General features: G+C 41.6%; 1 protein-coding gene across 1 annotated transcript in view; it reads right to left on the bottom strand.

Annotated features, from left to right (window-relative positions):
* LOC126035513 (proprotein convertase subtilisin/kexin type 5-like) overlaps window positions 1-19,471 on the bottom strand; it is a 326,765-nt gene that overhangs the window by 217,932 nt on the left and 89,362 nt on the right. The window contains exon 3 of the mRNA XM_049794175.1: window positions 18,817-18,930. Within this exon, the coding sequence (XP_049650132.1) occupies window positions 18,817-18,930 (114 nt within the window). The remainder of the gene's footprint in view (window positions 1-18,816; window positions 18,931-19,471) is intronic.

Raw genomic sequence — 19,471 nt, 5'->3', positions numbered from 1 at the left:
TATTGTCAGTTGCTTAGCAAAGGGCTTTTCTTCAATGAATTTGTAGGCACTGTTTTGATTTACAGTGTTACCCAAATAAAAAATAATATAACATCTGTCGTGATAATGAAAATTAAGTGATTCAGATTGATTGAATTTTGTATCAGTGGGCAATTACTGAATTATCTAACTAATTTTCAATGTATTTTTTTTCTTCTCTTTTTAGAATAAAAACAATCTTTGTCATATTAATGTATAGAAGCTGTGGGGTTGCAATGTTTTTATTAGATCTATTAATCTTTGAAGTGTTGTTTTTGAATTTTAAAAGGAATAGTATAAACCAGGTTAGTCTATGGAATTTCCCCCTCTCTCAGCAGATAAAGTAATTCAGAAATTTCCTGCATTAGTACCATTACTAGAAAACTGCAGTAAGCCAGCACTGTTTCAACATACATTGTTTACATCTATTGCATGGAGGATACCATCAAAAGGAATACACAACCCCTCACCCAATTACATAGAGTAATTTGATTAAGGTTTTTAAAAAGCAATTAAAGGATTATGTTTGTCTTTGGACTGTTTAACTGGAAAATGTTAATGATACCACAGTTAGTATTTAATAGGAACCATCTGCAGGGTTGAAAGACTCTTGAAGGACCTGTAGGAAGGAAGAGGGGCATAATAAGGAAAATTTCAGATACAAAGCTTTTCTCATACTTGAAATTCATGTCTTACAAGGGTAAAAGAACAAAAGAATCACTTGGACATCTTTTGGACAGACAATTTGAAAGCTCTCCTTTGCAATTAAAAAGCAGACATGAAATTAGAAAGGTTCTTTGTTTTGACATTCTATTCAATGTCAGACATGCTTGGATTGTCTTAGCTATTTTGTGAAATTCTCTCTAAAAACCAGCTTATTGTCATTATCATTATCTTAATGTTTTGTGTCTGCTGCACTAATTTTGGTAGTTTGAGGCTTGGTGTATCCAGCTAGTGATCAATAATAAAATTGAATGACTAAACCGAGAAACTGGGAATCATATTAATGGTCAAAATCTTTTGGGATTCCAGAGCTAAAAAATCAAATTAAAACAACAACTGTAAAATTCTGTATTTTGTGATGCTTGTTAGTCTATAAAAAACAGAATAGAAAGAGAAGTTTCTAGTCCTGTGACATGCAGTCTCTCAGAAAGTGTACATTATGCCCTCTATAAGTCTTCATGAGGTACATATCATTGATTTCCTGTGTTAGCAGTAGTTGAAGATCTTATCAATATCTAACAAATAGATAAATACAAGGTAATAATCAGAATGACATAATTTTAAAGACCAATCATGTGAGTTGGCAGGTCTTGGAACTAATTTGGCAGAACATTACACATGCTTCTGGTGCCATGAAAGCTCTGAAATACCAGTCCCTTTATAGTATTAAAAAAAAGGAAAAAAGAAAAAAAAGAAAAAAGAAAAAAACTCTTTCAGGTTTCATCAGAATAGTAATTAAAAGGTCCTTGGCACAAACTATGCAGATTACAGTCATGTTCTTTACATCAGGGGGATGTGTCAGCTACTAAGGTGTGAGCATGGAGAGGACAGAGAAATTGTACAAGATTGCACACAGAGGAAGGACAGTCAAGGGCCTCTGCATTGACGTTGATCAACACAAACAGGGAGAAGAGGGGCACACAGGGCCAAGAAATAGATACTAGCATTTTGTGGAGCTATCAGAAAAAAAGAGATCATCTACCTGTTCTGTGAAGGGAATGTAATGTGGGGTATTTGGCATTCTTAGCTCATCTGGTGTGACTGACCAAAAATCCCCTAAAATGGAAGAAAGCTCAGAGGAGATGGGACACATGATGTGCCCATGAAGCTCAGAGAATAAGGCAGGGTGTGACTGGCCACAGCTGTTGCAAAGAAATCTGACTTTATCTCAACACTAAGGGGATGGGAGGGTGACCTTTGTTTTAGATAAACAGCTATGTCAGTTGAGTGGATCAACTGGTGGTGTAAATGTATCATCTCCCTGAGTTCATTAAAAGACTGTGAATGTCTCCCTGAGTTAGCCAGACCAGCATGGGGGGAATGAATATGTGGCTCAGCCCAACATAGAGTATAAAAACTAGACAACTAACAAAAGAGTTTCAAAGAGAGCAACGGACTTGAGCCGGCTTCAACCCACATATTCTTTTCTGGCGATTGGGGATGCCCAGCATTGTGACGGTGAGCATATTATAGAGACCAGTAATGGAGATCACACTGGTATTATGCTTGAACTGTGTATTGCAATTGCTATGTTTTGCTAAGTGTAACTTACATTTGTATTGTGTTATACAGTATATTTTGTATCACTCTGCTAAATCAGAAATCCTGTGTAACATCAACTGTCTTCAAATAAATAAATTCGATATTAAACATTACACCCTCCATGCATGGAATATCTAAAAGAACCTAGTCAGAGAGCATTGGACTCTGACATCTGGGCAAATGCATAGGCAGAAAAGTTTAGCAGGTTTTAACTTCAGTAAAGGAGACATCCTGATGCTATGTTCAGCTTTCTGAGGTACAGTTTCATGCAGTGTTCTAAGTTAAAACTTGCCAATTGTTTTGTCTTCTCCTGCAAAAAAAGAGAAATAATCTCTTTTCTTTATGCTTTTGATGTGAAGCAGGGAGGTAATCAAGAGAGTTGGAAAGGTAAGCTCCTTATTAAAATGGCTCATATAATTTAATAGAAATCATGATGTGTTTTGAAGAACATCATAACCTGAAAAGCTGAAGTGATCTACTGAAATTATTTTTTTCTTTGTCTTCTCCAGGGTAGAGTTGAAAGCTATATTTTCTAAGAAGACTCTTTAATAAAATAATGTATAGAAGTATTTATCACACTTTTATTCTTTCATCACAATTAAAAGAAGGTGAAAGAAGGATTTTAAGGAGAAGAAGGTATGCTTGCAGAGAAATTTTAATTTTTCTTAGCTATAACCTGATATTTATCGCATGATACACAGAAATTGCTAACTGCATAGGAAATAATTTTCCTTTCAGTTTCACCTTTTAAAAAGTTTGGCTATTGCTGCACACAATATTTTAAAGGTCTACCAGGACTAGGAACATAACAGAAGGTCTGATTAATCTCAAACACAAGATGTTTTGCATTAAATGGTATCTGACTTGTAGAGTCAGGTTTTACTGAATTGCTACCTTTTTTTATTGGTGTCTGTATCAAGATAAATATTTCAAAACCATACCATATTAAATACCAAATTCATTGCTCATGCAGCTTCAGAGGGTTTAGTTAATTTACTTCAGAGATTAATTTGGTTCTTAAGCTTTACCGATTCTTTAAGTTAACAAAGAAAAAATACTTAGAGGACAATAAGAACAATCACACTCATATATTATTTTATGCCTGTTTAAGTGATGAAGTAGAACAGGAAATCAATATAAAAAGGCTTCTTATATTCATAGAAGTATCTAATGGCTATAATGAATAAAAAATAATTTACAAGATTATATATATTATTTAGTGAAAAGTAAGGAGCTCATAACTGTAATTCTATGGCTGTGACTAACATTATTAGTCTTTCCAAATACAGAAGAACTTATAACACATTAAATTCATATTCAGGATAATTCCATCACTTTTCCAACATTGGAACTTTTTAAAGTCAACACTGGTTGTTTTTCTGTAAGCTGTGTGCTGGCTTAAACATGAGATAATTCAAGAATGTCCTATATGTCCATGTTCCACAGGCAGCCAGGCTGAGGATGGTTCAGCCTTTTTAGAGAGGGACACACACACACACACACACACACACACTCCTCCCGCCCTTTCCAGGTCTGCAGACTGCAGAGTTTTTCTCCCAGTCGTAAGTACTGGAACCTGCAGAGGCACGGAAAGAATCTACCTTTAATATCACCCCTTTGTCCTATGTGGCGCATAACTTATGGCTCTGATAGGTTGTGTGCCTCTAGTCCTAATTTCTTCCCATGTGGAGGCAACAGCAGAGGGTCCTTCAAGGCAAAGACAAAAATCTTGCTAAAACTGCCTCATGGCCATTGTGCATGCCATGCTTCCTCCACTAAGTGGCAAATGTGAGAAGAGGCATTCACAAAAACTCTGAAAGGTCCACCATATCATCACAAAGAGTAAGAATATATATATTTATTTTTTTTTCAGCTGGGATAGAGTTAATTGTCTTCCTAGTAGCTGGTACAGTGCTATGTTTTTGAGTTAGGTATGAGAAGAAGGTTGATAACACTGATGTATTCAGTTGTTGCTAAGTAATGTTTAGTCTAAAGTCAAGGATTTTTCAGCTTCTTGTGCCCAGCCAGCAAGAAAGCTGGAGGGGCACAAGAAGTTGGGAGGGCACACAGCCAGGGCAGCTGACCCAAAGTGGCCAACGGGGTATTCCATACCATGTGACGTCACATCTAGTATAGAAACTGGGGGGAGTGGGGGCAGGGGGATCGCAGCTCGGGGACTAACGGGGCGTCGATCGGTGGGTGGTGAGCAATTGCACTGTGCATCACTTGTATATTCCAATTGTTTTATTATTACTATTGACATTGTATTAGTGTTATCATTATCATTATTAGTTTCTTCTTTTCTGTTCTATTAAACCATTCTTATCTCAACCCAGGAGTTTTACTTTTTTTTCTCCGATTTTCTCCCCCATCCCACTGGAGGGGGGGGGGAAGTGAGTGAGCAGCTGCATGGTGCTTAGTTGCCAGCTGGGGTTAAACCATGACAGTACATTTTGGCACCCAACGTGGGGCACGAAGGGTTGAGATAACGACAAGCCTAACCAGAGCTTGTTAAAATGATTTTCTAACAAGCATTTATTATATTGGTCTAATAGTCGCTTGTCACTATGTTGATTTATGAGTTCTTAGAGTTGTGGCGCTTGTTTTTAGCGTTCTGTTATGTATCACCTCACTTGCTGTATGTAGTCCCTGTGCTGCTGCTTACCATCCGTGGGAGGTGGATTAAGGTTTTCGCTTTGATGTATTGTGTAATACTGGCTTATGGTATGATAAAGTTTTTGGTTGTAGGACTAATCCAGTATTTGCTCTCAGCACTGTTGTCACCTCTATATTTCGGGAGCCATCTGTGGGAAACTATTAATAATTACACACTTTACGTTTCCTCCTCGGAAAGCCGATCTATGGGTGAGACACCTTTCTTCCACAGTCTAATTACAATGGCATTTGAGAATTTTGGAAAATTTGAATACCCTTGGGATGGTGAGACCAGAATGATCCTATTGCTAGGAACTAGCATGTTCCTGAATGTGGTTCAGGTCTTCCTTAAGGTTAAACAACTATTTAAGAAGATCACCCAGAGGTCTGCCCCGAGGCTGGATAATTATGAGTGTCAGGGTGTGTGGGGTAGGATGGGAAGATGCCTAGGGCGGTGTTCTAAAACACCTCCAGTGTTTTGAACTGCACCCTTGAACAAGTGCAGAATCCTGAAAAACTAGCAGAACATTTGGAAAAAGTATGCTGTCATCACCCCGACAGTTCCAGGGAGACACAACTCACTGCAATGTGCTGGGGCCTGTCCCATGCCTATGAACCCTGTTTAACACTACTCAGTATCGTAAAAGGGAAGAAAAAGTCTATGGATCTAACAAAAAGGTGACAGGCACTGAGGCCACTCCAATCCTCGCATTAGTATCAGATGCCCCACACAGAAGAAGAAATATACAAAAATATCAGCTCACTTAGCAAAAAAGGAAGATGAGCCAGGGTCATCACGGGAATCGGAGGAAGAGACAGAACGAGAGGTAATAACCCAGTCCCTATCCTTGAGTGAGCTGTGGGATATGTGAAAAGATTTCAGCTGTCATATAGGTGAGCATATTATCACCTGCCTTCTCCGATGCTGGGACAATGGGGCTAGTAGCCTGGAATTAGAAGGTAAGGAAGCCAAGCAGCTGGGATCGCATGCCAGGGAAGGTGGCATTGACAAGGCAATTGGAAAAGGGACACAAGCCCTCAGCCTCTGGAGGCGACTCCTGTCAAGTGTGAAGAAAAGGTACCCTTTTAAGGATGATACTCTATGTCAATCAAGCAAGTGGACCACCATGGAGAGAAGTATCCAGTACCTGAGAGAATTAGCTCTGCTAGGGAAAATTTATTATGTCCTGGACAACCAACAATTACCCAAAGATCCAGATGAAGTCCAATGCACATGACCCATGTGGTGAAAGTTTGTACGGAGCACACCATCATCCTATGCCAACACATTGGCAATAATGACCTGGAAAGACGAAGAGGCACCGACAGTAGATGAAGTGGTTAGCTAAGTCCGTCAATACGAAGAACATCTTCCCTTCTCCCTACAAGCTTGCATTTCAGCTGTGGAGAATCTGTCCGATGATTTCCATCAAATCAAAGAGGATATGTCCTACTCCACACTTGTGAGGACCAATGTCTCAGCTATTAGGAGTGAGCATTCCTCTGCCCAAGAGAAAGAATATAGAAGGTACACACCGCGAGGTGCCCTGTGGTTTTACCTATGTGATCAGGGAGAGGACATGAGGAAATGGGACGGAAAACCTACCTTGGTCCTAAATGTAGGGGTACGTGAGCTGCGAGGAAAAATCACCACAAAAAGGGAATTCTCCCAGGAAAAATGCCGCTCCAGTTTCCAAACAGAGTAGAAGAGCTGATTTTATTTCTGATCCTCTTGAAGGGACTCCTGAGCCAATGTTCTGAGAAGTGAATACTGAATACTCTAACCAGAATTAGAGGGGCCCTGCCTCCAGCCAGGTGGAGGAAAGGGATAACCGGGTCTATTGGACTGTGTGGATTCGATGGCCTGGCACGTTAGACCCACAAGAGTACAAGGCTCCAGTAGACACCGGTGCACAGTGTACTCTAATGCCATCAAGTTATAAAGGGGCAGAACCCATTTGTATTTCTGGTGTGACAGGGGGATCTCAAGAGTTAACTGTATTGGAAGCTGAAGTAAGCCTAACTGGGAATGAATGGCAGAATCACCCCATTGTGACTGGTCCAGAGTCAGGGGTTGAGGGTTGAAGAACAACAGGTGCCAATTGCTACCACAACGGAGCACCGGCGGCAATATTGCACCAACTGAGACTCCCTGATTCCTATCCACATGTTGAATCGTCAATTGGAGAGCCAAGGAGTGATCAGCAAAACTCGCTCACCCTTTAATAGTCCCATATGGCCAGTGCAAAAGTCTGATGGGGAGTGAAGACTAACAGTTGACTATCGCGGCCTGAATGAAGTCACGCCACTGCTGAGTGCTGCTGTACCAAACATGCTAGAACTTCGATACGAACTAGAGTCAAAGGCAGCCAAGTGGTATGCCACAATTGACATTGCTACTGCGTTTTTCTCAATCCCTCTGGCAGCAGAGTGTCGTCCACAATTTGCCTTTACTTGGAGGGGTGTCCAGTACACTTGGAATCGATTGCCCCAGGGGTGGAAACACAGCCCCACCATTTGTCATGGACTGATCCAGGCTGCACTGGAAAAAGGTGAAGTTCCGGAACACCTGCAATACATTGATGACATCATCGTATGGGGCAACACGGCAGAAGAAGTCTTTGAGAAAGAGAAGAAAATAATCCAAATCCTTCTGAAAGCCGGTTTCGCCATAAAAGAAAGTAAGGTCAAGGCACCTGCACAGGAGATCCAGTTTTTGGGAATAAAATGGCAAGATGGACGTCGTCAGATCCCAATGGACGTGATTAACAAAATAGCAGCTATGTCCCCACCGAACAATAAAAAGGAAACACAGGCCTTCTTCGGTGTTGTGGGCTTTTGGAGAATGCATATTCCAAATTACAGTCTGATTGTAAGCCCTCTCTATCAAGTGACCAGGAAGAAGAATGATTTTAAATGGGGGCCTGAGCAACAACAAGCCTTTGAACAAATTTAATGGGAGATTGTTCATGCAGTAGCCCTTGGGCCAGTCCGGAGAGGACAAGGTGTTTTATGTGCTCTGTACTGCAGCTGGAGAGAATGGCCCTACCTGGAGGCTCTGGCAGAAAGCACCTGGGGAGACCTGAGGCCGACCTCTGGGGTTTTGGAGCCGGGGATATCGAGGATCCTAGGCTCGCTATACTCGAACTCAAAAAGAGATATTGGCAGTATATGAACAGTTCAAGCTGCCTCAGAAGTGGTTGGTACTGAAACACAGCTCTTAGCACCCCTACTGCCAGTGCTGGGCTGGATGTTCAAAGGGAGGGTCTCCTCTACACATCACGTGACTAATGCCATGTGGAGTAAGTGGGTCGCACTGATCACACAATGGGCTCACATAGGAAACCCCAGTTGCCCTGAAATTTTGGAAGTGATCATGGACTGGCCAGAAGGCAAAGATTTTGGCATGTCACCAGAGGAGGAGGTGACACATTCTGAATAGGCCCCGCTGTATTATAAACTGCCAGAAAATGAGAGGCAATATGCCCTGTTCACTGATGGGTCCTGTCGCATTGTGGGAAAGCATCGGAGGTGGAAGGCTGCTGTATGGAGTCCTACACAACAAGTTGCAGAAACTGCTGAAGGAGAAGGTGAATTGAGTCAGTTTGCAGAGCTGAAAGCCATCCAGTTAGCGTTAGACATTGCTGAAAGAGAGAAGTGGCCAGTGCTCTCTCTCTATCCTGACTCATGGATGATGGCAAATGCCCTGTCGGGTTTCTTAGAGCAATGGAAGCAGAGCAACTGGCAGTGCAGAGATAAACCCATCTAGGCTGCCGCACTGTGACAAGATATTGCATCCTGGCTAGAGAATCTGGTTGTAAAAGTACATCACGTAGATGCACACAAACCCAAGAGTCGGGCCACTGAACAACATCAAAACAACCAACAGGTGGATCAGGCTGCCAAGATTGAAGTGTCCCAGGTGGACCTGGACTGGCAACATAAAGGTGAGCTATTTATAGCTGGGTGGGCCCATGACACCTCAGGCCATCAGGGAAGGGATGCAACATATAGATGGGCTTGTGATCGAGGGGTGGACTTGACCATGGACACTATCGCACAGGTCATCCATGAATGTGAAACATGTGCTGCAATTAAGCAAGCTAAGCAGCTAAAACCCCTGTGGTATGGAGGGCGATAGCTGAAATATAAATATGGGGAGGCCTGGCAGATTGACTATATCACACTCCCACAAACTCGTCAAGGCAAGCGCCATGTGCTTACAATGGTGGAAGCAACCACCGGATGGCTGGAAACATTTTCTGTGCCCCATGCCAGCACTCGGAACACTATCCTGGGCCTTGAAAAGCAGGTCTTGTGGTGACGTGGCACCCCAGAAAGAATTGAGTCAGACAACAGGACTCATTTCTGAAACAACCTCATAGACACCTGGGCCAAAGAGCATGGCATTGAGTGGGTGTATCATATCCCCTAGCATGCACCAGTCTCTCAGAAAATTGAACGATACAATGGATTGTTAAAGGCCACACTGAGAGCAATGGAGGGGTAGAACCTTCAAAGACTGGGATACACTTTTGGCAAATGCCACCTGGTTAGTCAACACCAGAGGATCTGCCAATTAGGGTGGCCTTGCCCAATCAGAACTTTTACATACTGTAGAAGTGTGGCGATGATAAAGGCACTCAGGATGACAATGTGATGGTTTGGAAGCAACGGCAAAAAGACTTCCTTATTGACTCTTACAGCATACTTATATGTTACTAAAACAGGAGCATATATCTGGCTTGGCTGGGATGTTTGCCAGTCCTCGGAACACTTAAAGATAATCACCTTCCACACAAATACTCATGACTGTCTTCAGCCACATCTTCCCAGGCATGCACCAGGCAATCCTCCAACCTGACCTTGTGTCCTGGGTTCAGCTGGGATAGAGTTAATTTTTACAGGAACCTGGGAGGTGGGGGCATAGCCGGGGCAGCTGACCTGAACTAGCCAAGGAGCTATTCCATACCATGTGCCATCATGCTCAGTATATAAATGGGGAGCGGGCCGGGGGGTGGTCTCGGTTTTCGGTGGGGGAAGTGGCAGAGCGTCGGGTCCCGGGTGGTGAGCAGTTGCACTGTGCATCACTCTTTTTTTTCTGTATACTTTTTCATTAGTGCTGTTGTTGTTGTTGTAATGTCTTTGTGTTTGTCCCAGTAAACTGCCTTTATCTCAACCCTCGAGGTTCCAGTTTCTTTTTCTTTTTTCTCTCCTCCGTCTCCTCCCCATCCCACCGGAGGGGGGCGGAGGAGTGAGCGAGCGGCTGCGTGGTCCTTTGTTACCGGCCGGGCTGCAACCATGACACCTTGTAAAACTAGTTCTTCAAAGGCTTGGCAAACATGCAGCACAAGGAATTCTAACATTCACTCTTGATTCAAATGCCAGGTGTTCCGAGCTGCTCCCACATAGAAGGGGATAAAGTCCCTGTAGTGCACAGAAAAGAGAGGGAAGACAGTCTGGGTTACTCCTGCCTCAGGCACAGACAAACCCATTCGTGGGATTGCTTTTGCTCAAGGGCTTGGGTGCACTTGGTGGATGATGCGAAAAGATGGAGAAGTCCGATGTGTGCCTCAAGGGGATTTGATTTTAGGTGAGAATAGCCAGAATTAAACTGTATGATATTAGTTGCTATATAACCCTGCTACTGTATGTTATCATTACTATAATTGCTATATGCTATATCCATAGTACTACAGTAAGAATCACTTGGATCAAGCAAGAAAGAACTGTGATAAAACTGAGCAAAGCGCAGTAGTGATGGAACCAGAACTGACTCCAGCATGCAACAATCCAACGGTGCACACCATCCTCATGCCGTGTCCAACGTCACCCACTCGCCACACCGCACTGAACCCCGATCCTGCTCTACCGACTGAGAGGACTTTGCACCATCCCTCCTGCCCAGAAAGACTGGTATGACAGATGGAGCCCAGAGTCGGAAACTAAATGAACTCAACGAACATTTTATAAACATGGCCCATAAACTAAAGGAATGATACCTCTGTGTGTGTATACATATATATATATTTATATCTACCTATATCTGAAAGGATGGAAAAGGTGATGATGATTAACCAGGATGTATCTGAAAATATAGGACCTGAGCATGATGTAAACGGTATAGAATAAGGGGTGGATACTGTCCTGGTTTTGGCTGGGATAGAGTTAATTGTCTTCCTAGTAGCTGGTACAGTGCTATGTTTTGGATTTAGTATGAGAAGAATATTGATAACACACTGATGTATTCAGTTATTGCTAAGTAGTGTTTAGACTATAGTGAAGGATTTTTCAGCTCCTCATGCCCAGGCAGTGAAAAAGCTGGAGGGGCACAAGAAGTTGGGAGGGGACACAGCCAGGGCAGCTGACCCAAAGTGGCCAACAGGGTATTCCATACCATGTGACGCCATGTCTAGTATATAAACTGGGGGGAGTGGGGGCTGGGAGGGATCACCGCTCAGGGACTAACTAGGCATCAGTCAGCAAGTGGTGAGCAATTGCATTGTGCATCACTTGTATATTCCAATTCTTTTATTATTATTACTGTCATTTTTTTAGTGTTGCTATTATCATTATTATTTTCTTCTTTTCTGTTTTATTAAACTGTTCTTTTCTCAGCCAACAAGTTTTACTTTTTTTTCCCCATTCTCTCCCCCATCCCACTTGGTCGGGGAAGTAAGTGAGCGGTTGTGTGGTGCTTAGTTGCTGACTGGGGTTAAACCACAACACTATTAGAGTATCTTTTCAGAGATTTTTGTATGAAAATTTGACTTTTTCAGCAGCCTAAATTCATTATATTTGCCTAATATGCTTTTCTTTTAAAAAGACTCTGTAAGTTATACTTTCTGATAGACCGTTATCCATTATATTGTTACCTCTTTCAGAGAAAACTAACAGATTATAGAGAGCTACAGTGCAGCTTTACAAAAGCCCTTCTTTTGCTTCCAAACAAGTCTCTGAAATTGCCTGCATTTAGCAGTCTTCCAAACACATTTTGTTTTCCACCTACTCTCCCACAGCATGGTTTATGTCTAAAAAGAAAGAATAAGTGTATTGGCTTTGTGTGGCAAGGTTTTGTTAGCGGGGGGGGTTACAGGGTTTGGCTTCTGTAAGAAGCTGCTAGAAGCTTCCCCTGTGTTCAAGAGAGCCCATACCAGCCGGCTCTAAGACGGACCCGCCGCCGGCCAAGGCCGAGCCAATCAGTGATAGTGGTAACGCCTCTGTGATAACATTTTTAAGAAGGAAAAAAAAAGGTTGGGACAGTGAGAAACAGCCGCCGGAGAGAGGAGTGAGAACATGTAAGAGAAACAACCCTGCAGACACCAAGGTCAGTGAAGAAGGAGGGGGAGGAGATGCTCCAGGCGCTGGAGCAGAGATTCCCCTGCAGCCCGTGGTGAAGACCCTGCTGAGGCAGGCTGTCCCCCTGCAGTCCAGGGAGGTCCACGGTGGAGCAGATATCCACCTGCAGCCCGTGGAGGACCCCACACCGGAGCAGGTGCATTCCCGCAGGAGGCTGTGACCCCGTGGGAAGCCCACGCTGGAGCAGGTTCCTGGCAGGACCTGCGGATCTGTGGAGAGAGGAGCCCACAGAGCAGGTTTGCTGGCAGGACTTGTGACCCTGTGGGGGACCCACGCTGGAGCAGTGTGCTCCTGAAGGACTGCACACCGTGGAAAGGACCCATGCTGGAGCAGTTTGTGAAGAACTGCGGCCCGTGGGAAGGACCCACGTTGGAGAAGTTCGTGGAGGACTGTCTCCCGTGGGTGGGACCCCACACTGGAGCAGGGGAAGAGTGTGATGAGCCCTCCCCCTGAGGAGGATGAAGCGGCAGAAAATAACGTGTGATGACCATAAACCCCATCCCCGTCCCCCTGTGCCACTGGTGGGGGTTGGGGGTTGGTAGAGAAATCCGGGAGTGAAGTTGTGCCCGGGAAGAAGGGAGGGGTGGAGGGAAGGTGTTCTGAGATTTGGTTTTATTTCTCATTACCCTATTCTGGTTGATTTGTAATAAATTGAGTTAATTTTCCCCAAACTGAGTCTGTTTTGCCTGTGATGGTAATTGGTGAATGATCTCTCCTGTCCTTATCTCAACCCGCAAGCTCTTTGTTATATTTTTCTCTCCCCTGTCCAGTTGAGGAGGGCGAGTGATAGAACGGCTTTGGTGGGCACCTGGCGTCCAGCCAGGGTCAACCCATCACAGTCTTTTTGGTGGAGAATGCGGGCAATGTGAGGAATTCGAGATAAGTATAGTAATTGAGAGAGGTAACGGGCAAAACATGGACTGAACACAGCCAGAGAGTTAAGAGCTGCATGACGAGTGGGGAATTTTTATTGTTGTAATTGTGGTGAAGGGACGAGTGGTAGATTGTGTGTAAATTGTCCACTTTTTGTCGGTTTTGTGATGATATTATTTTGATTTTGGTGTGGGAATTCTTTTTTGCTGATGTGAGTGAAGATTTTGTGTGATGAATGTAGATTTTAATGATAGTTCTTAAAAATGTGATGCACAGAGGCGAGGGGTGGAGTGGAGAAGAGAAAATAATAAAAGTTGAGAAAGAGATTCAGAAAAAAAACCCCACTCTCAAAAAAGGCAGGACTGAATTTAGAGGAATGAACAGCAAAAATAGACATTTCAAAATGATTTAAGGAATATGAGCTGACACCCCTGTAGACTTAAGATATATGTAAAAGAAAATGAACGTTTTACTTCTATGAAGTTTTGAATTATGTTTAATATATGTTTGGCATGCATTTAGCAATGACAATGACAATTATGTAATAAGTGATTTTCCTCCATTCCAAGCAGCTTATGAATTTGACTTTCTTGCTCATGGGTTTTTTTTGAGAAGCTGAGAGGCAACTTCCCATGTTCCATTTCCTGCTGTGGTTTATAACCTTAATGATAATGATGTCAGATATTTCCCTAGGTTCTTAGGTAAGGTTCACCGGTATATAAATTTTTAAGATTACCACAAGTATGCATTTTAGAGATACTGGCTAGCTTCTTCTCTGAGTATAGCACCATTTTTAAGGATATATTATTTATTTTTGTCCGTAGCTCAGTTATTCTATGCTGTGGTTTCTCAGAGGAATATCATCTTGCCCCAGTGGTTTACTGCAATGGAAATTCTAGCTTTACCCTCTTTCTCTCTGACAGTGCCATACCTTCTCTAGATATAGAGTAACCTCTGGATACACTTTTCCTCTTTCGCTGATGTAGTGGTATCCAGCAATAAGCAAACACTTATAGACTTAACTATCAATCACATTTACTCTTAGATGCTCTAACAGAACAGGGCCTCTCCCTCTAGACAGCCTCACATTTCAAAACATCTTACTTCTCTGGTAAATTCTCATCCTCACAAAAATATCCTTTTGTATATTCAATTCCTGCTTAGCCGCAACTAGGCAAAGCAGAGTGGGAAGAAGCTGGTAGGACCAAGGACTACGGAAACTTCTTCTCCAAATTAGAGAGGCCTGTCAGTACTAGCGATTATTATTAGGAGTATAAAGGATGATAACAGTAGTGGAGATGATTATCCTTGGTGAGCGTTGAAAAAGACTTGTTCCTGTCTGAACTGACTGCAAAGACACGGTTAGTGTCTTTGTAGTCTAGTAATGGTTTGTTAAAAAATAAACAAGGGTTAAATCAATTTCCTGCAGCTACATGCTATTTAACAAAATTATGCAATTTTAGACTTCACTTTGATGTCTTTCAGTTATGCAAACTGATTGTATATAGTTCATTCAGTTATTGAGAAACAGAATATTTTGCCAACACAAATGAAAGAGAAGAATAGATATAACATAGATAGTTGAGCCCTGGGGACAACAATCTGGACTGTTAGCTCTCTCCTGACCCAAAGTTTCAAAAGGGATATTAACTAAGGACTTGCTTTCTCTTTGACTTTATTTTTTTTATATTAGTTCATTCTGAGCAAGCCCAATTCTATAGGTCAGTTTTCAATAATATTTGAAAAGTGACTCTCATGTGAAGTTTCATGTATTACTTAATCTATAAAAAGATTCTATTTCAGTCTTAAGCACAGATGTATGGAATGATTGCTGGAGGTGACTTATCGATATGACACACCCCCCCTGCCTTAAGGGAAGGTGAACCTCCAGGGTGGAATGCATTGGATATACACAAAATCTGTTCCATAATAATTCCCTAAGCAACATAACCTGCAACCTTAGATGTTAGCAACACCAGGGGAGCTTGGTATGCTGACTCTAAGAGAAACAACATGGAGGGTGGAGCGCAATGGAGACACCACAGCCAGGCTCTGTGATATCACCTCAGGGAGAGGGAACTGGAACTACTGGAACAAGAATGGAAGGTCTCTGCATTGAATCCACTGAAGCAAGGAGGTGAAACAATGGGGTTCTGTCAATGCTATGGCCTTACTTCTGATTTATATAATAAGTGCCCAGTTCTGGAGTAGTGACATGCTAAATCATGTTCTCTGGGTGAACTTTCCTCATTATAATCTCATTATAATAACAAAACACACCTCCATCCCAAAAGCTACCCACCTCCAAGGTGCAACCACTCCTCACTGAGCATGCGCTCTGAATTTTCTCTAGCATATACCTTTAAAAGTAAAGCGAGGAGATTTTACACCAATCATAATAAAGGTATGTATGACTAGAGTCACTCAAGCTCCACCTAAAAATAAGAATATATAAAAGGGCTTAAGAGAGGAGGAAAGCTAGGGAAGACACCATCATAGACAAGTTTGCTGACTTCTGGGATCAGCTGATGGGCTGAACCTCTCTTCCCCCACATAGGGACACCTATTGGGTAAGATTCAAACCCTCGGTTATGCCGAGTGCTTCCTCGGGAAACTTAGAAATCTCTATAGAGTTTTTCCATAATTTAGTGTGCTTGTAGTCGACTGTATTATTATTTGCATGTGCTTTGCAGACAGTGTATTTATCACCGGCAATCCAAAAGAACCTGTACCGTTGCTTTAATAAACTGCACTGCTCATTAATCTAGTCATGATAGTTCATTAATGCAACCAAACTCCCTAAGTCTGGTAATTCTTGTGTGTTGAACGCAGCTAAGCTGAGAGTGCAGTACGCTATTAGTGCATCCGTCATCGTGATAGTTCAGCATATCGAGTGCGACCGGTGTCCTGGTTTCAGCTGGGATAGAGTTAACTGTCTTCCTAGGAGCTGGTACAGTGCTATGTTTTGAGTTCAGTATGCAAAGAATGTTGATAACACTGATGTTTTCAGTTGTTGCTCAGTAGTGTTTAGACTAAAGTCAAGGATTTTTCAGCTTCTCATGCCCAGCCAGGGCACAAGAAGTTGGCACAGGACACAACCAGGACACCTGACCCAAACTGGCCAACGGTGTATTCCATACCATGTGACTTCCCATCTAGTTTAGGAACTGGGAAGGGGGGGGGGGGGGCGGGGAATCGCCGCTCGGGGACTGGCTGGGTGTCAGTCGGCGGGTGGTGAGCAATTGCCCTGCGCATCATTTGTACATTCCAATCCTTTTATTACTACTGTTGTCATTTTATTGGTGTTATCATTACCATTATTAGTGTCTTCTTTTCTGTTCTATTAAACCGTTCTTATCTCAACCCAGGAGTTTTACTTTTTTTTTCCCGATTTCCTCCCCCATCCCACTGGGTGGGGGGGGAGTGAGTGAGCGGCTGCGTGGTGCTTAGTTGCTGGCTGGGGTTAAACCATGACAACCGGACTTAAGAGCGTCAAATTGGACATCACTCAGAAATTAAACCTAGCCACCCCCAGCCCCTCTGACGTCTGAGGATAAACTGGAACGCAAGGGGCTTTATTTTCTGCCAAACTTCTTTACCCTGTAACGCAACAAGATGCCTCAGAAATCAGAGGTTATGATAAAGCTTTTTTTTTCAAGATTGCCTTTTCCTAGGCATCAGAAAGCATGAAAAGCATTAATTTCTCAATAGATAATACTCCAGTAATGAAAAAGTAAAAGCATACTTGTTTAGGTGATGCGTGTCTCTCGAAGCTCTATTTGCTTCAGTTTCCACAGAACTGTAAGGTGCTAAATATCTTGTAGATTCTGGCTGAAAGTGTTGCAAATTCCTAATCTCTCTACTATTTCTAGGAATGTGTTTATAGTCAATGGAGAAAAATATAGAGATAAAGAAGAACTCTTAATTTGCTCACAGAATAGGTCTTGAGAAATGCTTTTAGCCTTTGTCATTACCCAAAAGGGAGAGAAGGCCTGAATTCCCCTTGCAACTTCTAGCCATGGATATCGCACAAACAAAAATGTGTCATTTCTAGCTGGGACTGTGAAAATTACAAGTGAAGAAAAAGACAGGGAAGAAAAACAGAAGGAAATCACAGATTTTGTTTGACAAAGTCTTTGAATAAAAGGTTTGTGTCAACAAATCTGAACTACAGTTACAGCCCTGTTAGAGGTTATACCAGATCAATAGCCAAAGGTATCTATTACATTGTGGATAAAAGCTAAAACACCCTTAGCCACATCTGTACAGTACTGCAATGAAGCATAAATGAAATAGATTTCTAGTGTACAAGGAGAGTTATTGCCTCAAAGATCTTCAGTAGCTCTGAAAATTATGATGGGATCATTTTTCCATGGGAAAAGAAAAGACTCAGTAGTATAGTCCATTAATAAATATAAGAGGAATTTTGAAAGTAAGGTATTACTTAGTAAAATACAGGAATTCTGGAAACTGAATAGCCAAGCTACTAGACTCGCTGACTGATTACATGCTTGTACGGTACATACTTGAAGATAAGGACTTCTGAATGTTTGAGTTTATTGTTAGTTGCAAATTACTGCAAACCTATGACATTTTTGGTTTTTAATGTATGCAGCAACAAGCTACAAGCCAAAATGAAATAAATATAAAAACTTTAAAACATTTTAAAGCTGTGTTAGGACAATCTTGTTTATTCACATGAAATAGTAAACTAACACTCTGGAATTAGCAGAATGCCTGAAAAGACAATGTCTACTTACAAGAAAATTATTTTACATATTTTTTTCCAAAAAGGAATATTTTCCTCCCTATCTACCTGAAGCAATTCAAGCTATCAAGTCATAAACCTTCTGAATGCCCTGCTCTCAGCTACATAGGTGACCTAGTGATAAAACAAGGTATAAGGACTTAGAACTACATCAATAGAACAGTAGGGAAAGAGAACAAATCTTTAATAGCCAAAATGCAGATATGTGAGCTGGAGTCAATTGCCTAACTTGTTGCTCCCAACTTTCTTTAACTAAATACATTTGCGTCTTCCTAGGCAAAATGAGGGTATTTTTAAAAACTTCTTGCATAAAGAAGTTTCACTCCAGGCTTTGACTGTGACTATAATCAGGGGAAAAGTTTGCTCAAATAACACGGAACTCATGTCAGACAGAAAGCAGCACAAATAATCCATTTATTTCAACTGAATTATTCATTACTAAAAAGGGTGTACTTATAACACTAAAAAGACATTGTTTGTGGCTCTTCTGTTTCAGGACATGATAAATTTGTGTCATACTGATGACTGAGAAAGTGAATTGGGCACATTGAAAACAAATGGGTTCACTGCTCTCACATATTGCGGCTATGTTCCTTCCCTTCTCATTGCTGAAAGTTTATCCTCTAATAAGTAATTCCCAAGGCATCTTGCAATAGGAAGCATTCATGAATGAATGCATTAATAAATGTTTCTTATTGTGGGGCCTACTGGGAATTCTTTATAATACTTATAAGGAGTTTACAAACCTTCATTAGTTACATAAAACAGAAAAGAAAGTTTGCTTTTTTGGAACATACTATGTTGTCCCTTTTTAAAATATCATAGCAAAGAACTAAATACTAGCATGAAACAGAACCAATGACCCTTTATATACTTACCATGTACCACATGCTTGGCCACTTGGGATCATTGAAATAAGTGGATTGGGTACCACCATGTTTATAATCCCTCTTTATTCTTCTTTTAACCACCTGCTGTTGTATCCACTGTACCTGCCAACAAGGAAAACATTTGGTAAGTGTTAGGATTCCATGGAGACTATCAAGAAATGTATGAAATCTTGGGAATTTTCCCATTTACCAGAATCCAAGACATACTACATGTTAAAGAGTTCATTTTGGCAGTGGGAATGCAAAGCTCACCTTGGCATATTGTTCACTAGGGAATATGTCCAATTTAATTACTACTACAAGTCTCTATGAACATCTGTTTAAATCCCCTGCTAGAAAGATGTCATTGGCTAGCATATTTTGAATAATAACATTATTATTGTATTATTTTTCATTATTAGATTAGCTCCTCTTTCAATTCTATTTTTAAAAAATTACTTTTACAAAGCTTAACAGTACATCACAATGAGAAATGAATGATAAGTTTTTTCTTTTGTTTTATTTAGGTCTGTTCTTGAAAAAAAAAGTTTAGTAACATACTCAAATGTTCTACTTAACCAATATGTAAATCAGCTTCCCCACTTGGAATGAAAAAACAAAATTAAACTGTATTTTATAGCAGAGTGACTCTGTCAAGATTCAC

Source organism: Accipiter gentilis, chromosome W (assembly GCF_929443795.1).
Source record: "Accipiter gentilis chromosome W, bAccGen1.1, whole genome shotgun sequence".
Lineage (NCBI taxonomy): Eukaryota > Metazoa > Chordata > Aves > Accipitriformes > Accipitridae > Astur > Astur gentilis.
This window is presented reverse-complemented; position numbering and strand designations above follow the sequence as displayed.